General features: G+C 45.2%; 1 protein-coding gene across 3 annotated transcripts in view; it reads right to left on the bottom strand.

Moving 5' to 3' along the window:
* The window catches only part of MALL (mal, T cell differentiation protein like), a 35109-nt gene extending 27908 nt beyond the window's left edge, over window positions 1-7201 (bottom strand). Inside the window, exon 1 of one of the 3 annotated variants that reach the window (XM_033175489.1) lies at window positions 7092-7201. In XM_033175489.1, the coding sequence (XP_033031380.1) occupies window positions 7092-7175 (84 nt within the window). In that variant the 5' untranslated portion in view covers window positions 7176-7201. Of the gene's footprint in view, window positions 1-4758; window positions 5633-7091 lie in introns of those variants that run through there. The other 2 variants (XM_033175488.1, XM_033175490.1) reach the window with 2 other exon arrangements.
* Between the last annotated feature and the right edge of the window lie 4920 nt (window positions 7202-12121).

The raw sequence follows: 12121 nt of genomic DNA, 5'->3' as shown, positions 1-12121 counted from the left end.
ACAAACAAACAAACAAAAACCATAAAAGATAAATGAAATAAAAAGCTGGTTCTTTGAAAAGATAAATAAAATTAATAGACTATTAGCAAGATTAACCAAGGAAAGAAGAGAGAAAATCCAAATAACATCACTAAGAAACGAAACAGGAGATATTACAACTGACACCACTGAAATACAAAAGATCATTCAAGGCTATTAGGAACACCTTTATGCACAAAAAACTAGAAAACTTAGAAGAGATGGATAAATTCCTAGAAAAATACAGCCGTCCTAGCTTAAATCAGGAAGAATTAGTACACTAAACAGATCAATAACAAGCTGCAAGATTGAAACAGTAATTTAAAAATTACTGACAAAAAAGTCCAAGAACAGATGGATTCGCAGCAGAATTCTACCAGATATTCAAAGAAGAATTGATACCAATCCTTTTGACATTATTCCACATGATAGAGAACAAAGGAACCCTCCCTAATTCATTCTATGAAGCCAGCATCACCCTAATATCAAAACCACGAAAGGACATAACCAAAAAAGAAAACTATAGACTGATATCTTTGATGAACATAGATGCTAAAATCCTTAACAAAATGGTAGCTAACTGAATCCAACAACATATCAAAAAGATAATCCAACAACATATCAAAAAGATAATCCACCATGATCAAGTGGGTTTCATACCAGAGATGCAAAGATGGTTTAACATATGCAAGTCAATAAATGTGATACACCACATAAACAGAATTTAAAACAAAAATCACACGATCATTTCAATAGATGCGGAAAAAGCATTTGACAAAATCCAGCATCCCTTTATGGTCAAAACTCTCAGCAAAATCGGCATACAAGGGACATACCTTTATGTGATAAAAGCCATCTATGACAAACCCACAGCCAACATAATACTGAATGGGGAAAAGTTGAAAGCATTCCCTCTGAGAATTGGAACAAGACAAGGATGCCCACTCTCACCACTCCTCTTCAACATAGTACTGGAAGTCCTAGCCAGAGAAATCAGACAAGAGAAAGGAATACAGGGCATGCAAATCAGTAAAGAGGATGTCAAACTGTCACTGTTTGTTGACGATAAGATCGTTTAACTTGAAAACCCTGAAGACTCTTCCGGAAAGTTCCTAGAACTGATAAAGAATTCAGCAAAAGTTTCTGGATACAAGATTTATGTACACAAATCAGTAGCTTTTCTATATACCAACAGCAACCAAGCAGAGAATCAAATCAAGAGCTCAACCCTTTCATGATAGTTGCAAATAATAATAACAATAATAATAATAATAATATACTTACGAATATAACTAACAAAGGAGTTGAAAGACCTCTACAAGGAAAACTACAAAACACTGCTGAAAGAAATCAGATGACACAAACAAATGGAAACACATCCCATGCTCATGGATGGGTAGAATCAATATTGTGAAAATAACCATACTGCCAAAAGCAATCTACAAATTAAATGCAATTCCCATCAGAATACCACCATCATTCTTCACAGAATTAGAAAAAACAATTCTAAAATTCATAGAACCAAAAAAGAGCCAGCATAGCCAAAGCAAGACTAAGAAAAAAAAAAAAAATTCTGGAAGCATGACACTACCTGATTTCAAACTATACTGTAAGGCCATAGTTACTGGTATAAAAACAGACACATAGAGCAATGGAACTGAATAGAGAACCCAGAAATAAACCCAAATACTTACAGCCAACTGATCTTGGACAAAGCATAATATGGGGAAAGGACATCCTTTTCAACAAATGGTGCTGGGATAATTGGCTACTCACATGTAGGAGATTGAAATTGGATCTTCGTCTCTCACCTTATACAAAAATCAACTCAAGATGGATTAAGGACTTAAACTTAAGACCTGAAACTACAAAAATTCTAGAAGATAACATTGGAAAAACCCTTCTAGATACTGGCTTAGGCAAGGATTTCATGACCAAGAACCCAAGAGCAAATGCAATACAAACAAAGATAAATAGCTGGGACCTAATTAAACTACAGAGCTTTTGCACAGCAAAAGGAACAGACAGCAGAGTAAACAGAAAACCCACAGAGTGGGAGAAAATCTTCACAATCTATACATCTGACAAAGGACTAATATTCAGAATCTACAGTGAAGTCAAACAAATCAGTAAGAAAAAAACAAAAAATGCCATCAAAAAGTGGGCCAAGGACATGAATAGACAATTCTCAAAAGAAGATATACAAATGGGGAACAGACATGAAAAAATGCTCAACATCACTAATGATCAGGGAAATGCAAATCAAAACCACAATGTGATACCACCTCACTCCTGCAAAATGGCCATAATCAAAAAATCAAAAAACAGCAGATGTTGGTGTGGATGTGGTGAACAGGGAATACTTCTACCCTTCTGGTGGGAATGTAAACTAGTACATCCACTATGGAAAACAGTGTGGAGTTTCCTTAAAGAACTAAAAGTAGAACTACCATTTGATCCAGCAACCCCACTATTGGGTATCTATCCAGAGGAAAAGAAGTCATGATTCAAGAAAGATACTTGCACACACATGTTTATAGCAGCACAATTCACAATTGCAAAATTGTGGAACCAATCAAAATGCCCATCAATCAATGGGTGGGTAAAGAAACTGTGAGATATATATATATATATGATTACAAATATGGTGCAGTGTATACATGGATGATGAGTGCACCAAAATCTTACAAATCACCACTAAAGAACTTACTCATGTAACCAAATACCACCTGTACCCCAATAACTTATGGAAAAATAAATTTTTCAAAAGCAAAAAAAAAAAAAAAAACTAATCAGTACTCTTAAGAAGTGGCAAGGTAAGGACCCAGGTTGTACCAGATTAAAGGAGATGAAGGAGATATGACAACTAAGTGCCATGTGGGATCCTGGCCAGGATCCTGGACCAGAAAAAGGACATCAGTGAGGAAATTAGCAAAACTGAAGTAAGGTTTATAGAGTACTTGATAGCACAGTATCAGTGTTTCCTGATTTTAAGAGTTGTACCATGGAAGATACAGGCATTAGGGGCAGCTGAGGGAAGAGTACACAGAACTTTCTGTACTATTATTCCAGCTTTCCTGTAAATCTCACATTACTTAACAATACAAATAAATGAAGAAATGAAGACAATTGGGCCAATGTCAATTTTGATTGTCATTGAGCCCCTCACCTCCCACAACACATAAGGCCTCAGAGCCCAACACGAGCATGCACTTTGCTCTTCCAGGAGTTTCACTGGCAGGAGCAGGGCAGGTGGAGCCACCATGACCTCTCACAGTTCTCACCCTGGGTGCTGTCCTGATTCCAGAAACACCGTGCCTCTAGCCTGCTTCCAGGACTTTTCCCCTGGCCTCTAGGCCTTTCCCTCTCTTTCCCCCCAGCCTATGAATGCCTGTCCTTTGAGGTCCAACTCTTGCTGGCAGGCCTGGACCCCTCCCTGGCCTGGAGAGTTCAGAAGGTCCCTCCTTGCTGAGGCTACCATCCAACTGTGGGGAGGAAATGCTCACAGTCTCTCCCTGGCAGACAGGAAATCACCAGGAGGCAGTGCCCTGTCACCAGGGGCTTGCAGGACTGACATAAACCACAGGCTCAATAAAAAGAGGCAGAGTCAACCAGTACCCCAGCCGCCCATGCGACTGTTCCAAGGTGAGGGGCACACCCAGGGCCTGGCACATAGGACTCATCAGAGCATGGTTATGTCATCAGTCTGGCAGCATGCCCATGCTGTGCTGGGGATGGTAGCCTTGGCAGAAACCTGCCTCTTAGGTGGAGTTTCAACTGGAGTCACTCAGATGCTAGGCCCACCCTACCTGGTTCTCTTTCTGGTTGCCATCAATGGCCACCCATTAGCCAGTTTGCCTAAAAGTGGCTCGATCAGGCCCAACTTTGCAGGCAGATGACCAGAGTGAGAAGAGCCGGTCACGTCCGATTTAAAAGTAGATCCACTTTCTATCTTTTCCTCCCTGCTCAGAGACAGCACTGCCAAATTCAGGGCAGGTAAGAAAATACCACCCACAAGCTAGATATTTCAGAAGGTGCTGGAAAAACAAAACACACTCTTTTGCCCTGATTGGACCCCAGACTTGAGTGTGCTCCTCCGTGAAAAGGATGTGGTACCAGCCAGTTCAGAGGGGACTTGTGCAGTGCGGAACACTGAGTATGCACAGTTCTGCAGATGGGAGCAGGCAGGCTTCCCAGGGATCAGGGCCACGACTCAGCCGCAGGGCGCCCCAGAGAGTAACACAGCGACAGGTTCTCATTTGCAACCTGGGTGCCTCACACGACTGTTTTATGGCAGATGCTGCCATAGTTATCTTGTGTGGGGGATGCCACAAAAGTTAAAGTTCAAAGTCTGCAGACATGACAATTAAGAAAACCTGCTCTCAGAGGGAAACATAGTCTCCCCACTTCAAACCAGAAAGGCACAAATAGTTGGACAAAATAAGCCATGTAATTATAATTCATTTCCAACATTTTCCTGGGAATCCTGAATATTTTAGCAACGTCCCCCCAGGCCTCCACACCCAAGTGGGTTTTGTTTTGGAGGGCGGAACCCCCCAACGGCATCAGACGGGGCACAGAGTGGGATCTGTCTCTTGAGTACAGCTGCACCCGGTGGGAGACTCGCAGCCACCGCAGCCCCTGCGCTCGGTCCCCCTTCTCTCGGCGCGGTCTGGTCTGGGGCCGAGGCCGGTTTCCCCCTTTCTCTCTCTCTGCAGGTAGCCGGGGGGCCGCACTCACCAGCTCAGGCAGGAAGAAGGCGAAAGGGATGGTGAGGAGCAGCGCGACCCCCGAGGGCACATCGGACGGGGCGTAGCTGGTGACCGGCGGGTCGGGCGAGGCCATGCTGTCAGCCCTTGCTGGGCACTCCGCGGCAGCTCGCCCGCGCGCAGCCCGTCAAATATCACCTCCTGCCCGACACACCCATCGGACGTCGTCTGGGAGGGGAAAAAAAAGTTCCAGCCGAGCAGGTCCTTCCACTCGCTGAAGCCAACAGATCCTCAGTGAGCGGGCCAGCGGCATCCAACGGCTCTGCCTGGCCGGCGGGGGGCACAGCGCTGGTGCAGGAGGGAGCAGAGCGGGAGTCTCTTTCTAGACCTTTCCAACTAAGGAATCTTTGACTCCTGGAGCCTGTTATTCTAGGGGATGCCAGCGACAGTCACTCCCCTGGGCCCAGAGTGTAGGCTCAGGCTGCATGGCTATGAGGGCTGTGTACTGACGACCAGCAATGAGCCAAGCTATCTGCGGACAGCCCGAGTGCCCACCACGGCCTGCACGTGGCTGTTTTGCCCTTTTCCAAGTGAGGAGACTGAGAATCAGTGAGGTCAACTCAAGGCCATAGAGCTGGTTACTAACAATGCTGGGTCTTGCCCAGCTCCCTCCTTCTCCACTCTTGGTGGCAGCTCTCAGTCCCCAGCTTCCCCTGGAGGAGCAGCCCTCCCTTCCAGCTCATGCCCCTGGGACTTGGTGTTTCCTTCTTTCTCTGGATCCCTTTCCATGGTCCTCCACTGCTCTTTCCTCATGGGGCAGATGGAGGAAGGCCCCCCACTCTCTGGGAGAGGACCACACCAGCAGGCACCAGAGAAGGGCTGGGCTGGCTGGCCGCTGCCTCTAGCGGACAACCTCCTTCCTTCCCTGACCTTCCTTCCAGCCAGTGCCTTGCCCCTAACTGGGCTTGGGGCCAAGAAGTTTCTTCCTGACTCCCAGGCAAGTAGGGGAGCTGAATGCAGGGCTGTGACCCAGAGGCAAGCAACTCCTTTCACACCAAATACGAGTCCCAAAGGCTGAACCATTTCCCCTCCGCCTTTGAACTGGCGAACCTTCATTTTCCCGACCCACCCTCAAAGAGTGTGCTCAGATGCTCGGGATTGGGGTCCCTTCTTCCTGCCCCCTGCTGCTCCCTGGTGTGGAGAGCATGTGGGGAAGACTGCGTGAGGGCTGGATTAATTGGAAGAGCCCATGTCCTGATCTCATTAGCAGAAATGGTGAATTCCAGGTCCTGCTCTCAGGGCCACAGGCGGGGAGATCAGCCAGCTCAGCCTTTGCCTGGTCTGGGGAGAGCCTTTGCCTGGTCTGGGGAGAGCCAAGGAGTTTGGACAAATGAAGCTAAGAGCAAAGGCATTGCAAAGAAAGGCAATGAACCCCCCAGTGGATCTCAAACCAGACTGATCATCCCTTTTCTCCAGGCTATGGAAACTAGGAAGTGAGGGAGACCCTAATCCCACCTGCCAACCCCAATCTCACCTACACCACCTTGTTTACAGGATTAATCCAAGCAAAGCAGAGATTTCTCCATGAATCCCACATCTTGCCACCTCTCTTAAAGGTTGCAAATAAGCACTATGACACTCTTACAGGCTGTAGGATACCTTTGACTTGCCCATGGACAACATGGCATAGTAGGAAAAGCTTAAGAAAGAAGAAAAACAACCTTCTTAGGTTCATACCTATGAAATGGAGATAATAATACAACCCATAACCCCTTAGTCTCAAATTGAGAGGCCCTGAGCCACCTCCACCTTCTGAAGCAATTAGCATATTAAGAAATGAAGATATGCCTTGGTCCTCTGGCTAAAGACCAGGGTTTTCATTTTCCTCCTCTGCTGTGCACTTCTTGTGACTGTGTCTATGTTTGGGACCAAAGCAATGTGTGTGTTGGGGTTTGGGTGGGGCGGGGGGGAGCGAGGAGAGAGAGAGAGAAAGAGAGAGAGAGAGAGAGAGACAAAGGTAACAATTATTCCCTCCGTGCTTTTAGGATCATGGTTCCTTTGGTCAGAGACAAAGGTTCCCCTTTCTCAGAGTTCCAGGTACCTGCCTGGCTGCTACTTCCACTGCCACCATCACTGTCACTTGATTGCCCAGGGGCTGAGGAAGGAAAGAATAAACAAACAAACAAAACACAGAGATTTTCTATACTCCCTCTGACTCTTTGGGGCTCTCTTTCCCATTCCTCAGACCAGAAACAGGGATTCTTTTAGAGATGTCTTTGTCTGCATCCTGTGTACAGTTCTGGGTTTCAGGTGGTCTCTGACCCTGGCTGAGAGGTACCAGAGGAAAGAAAATGGGAAACTCACCAACAGCTTAGTAGTGTTTTGAATTCTGGTTTCCTTCCAAAATATTCCTGCTTTTTTTTTTTCTAGAATCCTCAGCTTCTCCATGCATTCTGTCCAGGGCTGTTAACTGCTTAGTGAAAGGAAGAGGAGGAGTATCCTTCTCTATTTGACCAGAGCCCAAATTGCAACATCCTGCTTAACTCTTCAAGCACTTTTCACTACCCAAGATTTCCCTGATTTACTAATTTGCCTATTGTTTGTCTCCCTGCCCCTGCCCCTCTCTAGGATGTGGGCTTAAGGAGAGTCAAATCTTTGTTCATGTAGTGAACCACAGCCATGTCCACCATCTTGAATACTGTCTGGTACACAAAAGGTACTCAATAAATGTTTTTGAATAAATGTTTTTGAATGATTGAAACAGTCGTGAAAACAGTCATAAAGACTTTGAAGACAACTGCTTATCTCTTTTTTGACTCCTCGTTATTAAACTCTTTTCCCACTAAGAAATTGCTTTACTATTTTTCAGAAACAATTTACTAGTTGCATGAAAAAGAAGAGACAGGCCAGAAGAAATCCAGAGATACTTGGGGGAAAGAATAGACAGTTGTATCCATTGGGATTCTTTCAATAACAAATGTTATAAAAACCCATTCCAACTGGCTTTAGTGATGAAAGGAACTTATTACCTTAGGAAGTGAGAAGTTGAGAGGTAGTAATGGCTTCTGGTGAGACTTCATCCAGTGACTTGAACAATGACACTCAAGGTGGAGGTGATGTTACCAAGAGAGAAGTATATGAAGGCTGGGTAGCAGAAACACCAGAGGTCTACTACAATAGCCTCCCACTGTAGAAGTAGGAGCAGAGCTCTCCCCTTTTCTGCTGCAAGAACACACATGTTCACCGGTTCTGGCCTGCTAGACACAACTAGATTACAACTATTATTTCTACAAATCAAGGTCTCTTTAGCTGTCAAATGGGGTAGATAGAATGCACACACTGATAGACTCAGGAAGACCCTGTGATTAATGTTCGTAGCCATGAGGCAGAACTGAGTCTGGTTTCTTGTGTCCCTGGAGTTGGGCAAGTACAGAACAGCTGCCAGGAAAAATGAAGGACTCGATGGGATAATGTCTGGGTCGGTCATCCAGAAATTCTTACCTGGAGAAGAGCTCAGAAAGCATGGAGACCTTTTTATTCCCCAAAATGGTCTCTTTGAAAGGACAAAGTTCTGCAAAGTTAATCTTTTCTGGCAAAGTCAGATGCAAATGAGCAGGTTAAGGTCCGGTCTGTCTTACAGAGTATCAGAAAAGGGCTAAATGACAGACACACTATCAAAGTCCCAAGTGTGAGCTGTATTCCATTAATGATTTTTCATAATGCTGCACACAGACCTGCACACCTCATTCAGTATCAGCCGTCACTGAGCAGAACATCCTCAACCTCCATTTTCCTGCCTATGAGATGGTATAGCCCATAGCCTTTCACTTGCCATTCACTTACTATTTTTTTGAGACAGGGTTTCCCTGTCGCCCAGGCTGGAGCGCAGTGGGAAGATCACAACTCACTGCAGGCTCAACCTCCTCAGCTCAAGTAATCCTCCAACTCAGTCTCCCGAGTAGCTGGAACTACAGACCTGCGCCACCATACCCGGGTAATTTTTGGATTTTTTGTTGAGATGGGGTCTCATCATGTTGCCTAGGCTAGTCTTGCATGCCAGGGTTCAAGCACCCTGCCTGCCTGGGCCTCCCAAAGGTGTGAGCAACTGTGCCTGGCCCATTCACTTATCTTTATACCCATCCTTCTTTATCCAAATTGACTTGGTTACTGCATTCAAATATCAGAATTCAGAGAGCAAGTTTGAGTTTTGAGGCATACAGTGTTACCAAATCCATGTGTCCTTGAGTTTCAGGTAGTAAATGTGGCAGTTCATATAGTGAGGGGATTCATTTGAAAATCTATTTAAATCTAACTGGTCCCCAACAACAGAAAGTGGCGTTGGGAGAGGGAGAGTGAGGATAGGAAGGAATACCTGTATACTTACCATTGACTTCGTGCCTGCCACACGGCCACTAACAGCCCTGGCCATAGTACTGCTAGAACTAGTTTTTGTGTTTGGGTGATTACTGTCCACCTCATGTATTGTAAGGGCAGAGATCTTGGCAGGATTGTTCTCACTCTGTCTTCAAAGCCCAATGCTGTGCCTGGAGCATGGCAGGTGCTCAACACTTATTAAGTAAATGAGGAATGGACAATTGTAACACTTAGATGCAAAGTGCCCTAAGTAAGGTTCTTTCTCTGCCTCTTTGAGGAAACAGATCACAGCAGCTAGGTGACAGCTGTCTTTGATCACCTCCACACCCCAAGAAAGCCTCCCAACTTAGAATGCTTCACACAAGAGGAAGCTGAGGCAGTTCACAGCAAAGGATATCCTATAATGTTGCAAATTGAAAAAGCCCTCAACTGGCAGAGGACACTGCTGGCTTCCTCTGTTAAACTGATAGTTTCCCAACTGCTACCGGTTTGGCAAGTCAAACCTGCTCCATTTGTACACAGGGTTATGTATTTCAACTGGTTTTATGTGAGTTGCTCTGGCCTTGCATATTAGATCCTACACATTGAAGACAGACTCTACCTGCTCTTTAATATCTGCCTTTGACCCTAGACTTTCATTCCAAGCACCCAGGCAAGCGAGTTGCAACATTTTTCACCTCTGCAGACCTGACGGATATGACACTCAACCAATTAAGACGTTGGGAGGGTGGGGAGGAGTGGGCCACATAGTTTACAGTTCAGACACCCCGCCCTGCCCGCCCTCCCATGGTTCGGGTGTGGTGAGTCCCCCTGGCCTCGCAGGTGGGCACCACATGTGTGGTCACTCGGCAAAGGTCTGCCGGTCACCCTGCTGCTGCCCGTCCCCCACAACTTACTATTAATTCAGTGAGTTGCTGAAGTCATTCTCCTTGACACAGACCCATGAGGACTCATTTCCAGGATGTTTTTGGCTCCCTGACAACCTTTTCCTGTTTTGGAAGCCAGTAAGTGGCATTTAAAGTCACAGAGATTTTGTTGTTTGAAAAAAAAAAAAAAAAGATTCCACTGACTGAAGAGAAGGTGGAGTCTCTTAATGGCAGAAATGCCCACACCCCGGGGTCTCTCCCTTCCATATGTACCTCACTTTCTGGCCTAAGCTTCACTTAAGCTTTTTCTCTGGTGCTCCCATACTTTCCTAATGTGTCAGAAACTATGAAGTTGTCCACATTTGTCAGCTCATGACACTTCTCAAATGAACATGGAAGACAGTCTTGGAAAATGCATTCTAAAAAAAGCCTTCTCTTCCTTCATGTTGTACATGCACTCAAAGAAATGCACTAGCATTTTCTTTCACTCAAAATGCCCCACCCCTGGCTTAACACTAAGAATAAGCCAAATGGTTAAAAAAAATAAAAAGATGGCCAAGCATGGTGGCTCTGAAATCCCAGCACTTTGGGAGACTGAGGCAGGAGAATTGCTTGAGTCCAGGAGTTTGAGACCAGCCTGGGCAACATAGTGAGACCCTGTTTCTACAATAAAAAACACAAAAATTAGCCAAGCATGGTGGCACGTGTGTGTGCTCTCAGCTACTCAGGAGGCTGAGGTGGGAGATCACCTGAGCCCGGGGAAGTCGAGGCTACAGTGAACTGTGATTGCACCACTGCACTACAGCCTAGGTGACAGAGTGAGACCTTCCTCAAAAAATAAATAAATAAAAATAAAAAGGTGGAGCTTAGAAATTAAAAGTCATTTCTACAAAGAAATGACTTTCACAGTGAGGAGTGACATGGGCTCATGTTCTTTCAAAAACAGGGCGGCAGGGGACTAAGAGTAAGAGGAGGCAACTCAATAGGAGTAGGAAAAAGTCTCTGTCCACACTTACCACCTCCATTTGAAAGGCAGAACTATCTCCCTGGGAGCAGGAGCTGGGGAGGGCCACGGGGCTAGAGAAGTGGGAGCACCACTTTGTAAGTGTGCCCAGGCAGCTGATGGGCAAAAGGAAGGTGTTTGCCATACTCAGCTTTGTATTGTGTGGTTGAGGGCAGAAGGGCACGCACAGGGAGAGATCTCCTGAAATGAGTTCCTGGAGAATGAAATCTCTTTTCCAAGGCCCAGTTCTCACTTGTCACACTTGTGGCTGGAAACCCTTTCTTTTTTTTTGAGACGGAGTTTCGCTCTTGTTGCCTAGGCTGGAGTGCAATGGTGCAATCTTGGCTCACTGCAACCTCCGCCTCCCAGGTTCTAACAATTCTTCTGCCTTAGCCTCCCAAGTAGCTGGGATTACAGGCACGCACTACCACATCCAGCTAATTTTGTGTTTTTAGTAGAGCTGGTGTTGGCCAGGCTGGTCTCGAACTCCTGACCTCAGGTGATCCACCCACCTTGGCCTCCCAAAGTGCTGGGATTACAGGCGTGAGCCACTGCACCTGGTCTGGAAACACTTTCATACCATGTTAATTTCTGAGACTGGGGCTCAAGGTAAATTTAGGTTAAGGGTTTAGGATAAGTTAGCTAGGATAGCCCAGAAGTTTCATAACATGACAGATCTCTAAAAACAAACGGCTCTTTTAAGACAGCATGCCATCAAAAGAAAGTACCTCTAATGGGATTCTAATTATTTAGGTTAAACTCTTTCTCATGTTTTATTTTCATATGGAATTCTAAAAGGTTTGCACTGATGAGGCAGAACATCTTAGGCTGTAGAAAATTATACACGGTATCTTTACTTGGAATATTAGCTATGCCACTTATTAGCTGTGACCTTAGGCAAATTACTTCACCTATTTGGCCTTCAGCAGTAATAAAAAAAAAAAAAAAAACAGTACCTATCTCCTATAGCAGGTGTGAGGATTAACCGGGTTAATGAGAAATGCTCGGGCACACAGTAGGTGCTCAATAACGCAGGCTGTTACTATTTATCACTAAAAGGAAAGACTTGGGACATTTTACCAGCAGTCACAAGTTTATGTGAAATGCAACAAAACCTGAGTACCTCATCCTTCTTCTCTGAAAGGGTGAAT

This window comes from Trachypithecus francoisi, unplaced genomic scaffold (genome assembly GCF_009764315.1).
Source record: "Trachypithecus francoisi isolate TF-2019V2 unplaced genomic scaffold, Tfra_2.0 Lachesis_group17, whole genome shotgun sequence".
In the NCBI taxonomy this organism is placed as follows: domain Eukaryota; kingdom Metazoa; phylum Chordata; class Mammalia; order Primates; family Cercopithecidae; genus Trachypithecus; species Trachypithecus francoisi.
The sequence above is the reverse complement of the archived record's forward strand: the minus strand, read 5'-3'. Positions and strand labels throughout refer to the sequence as shown.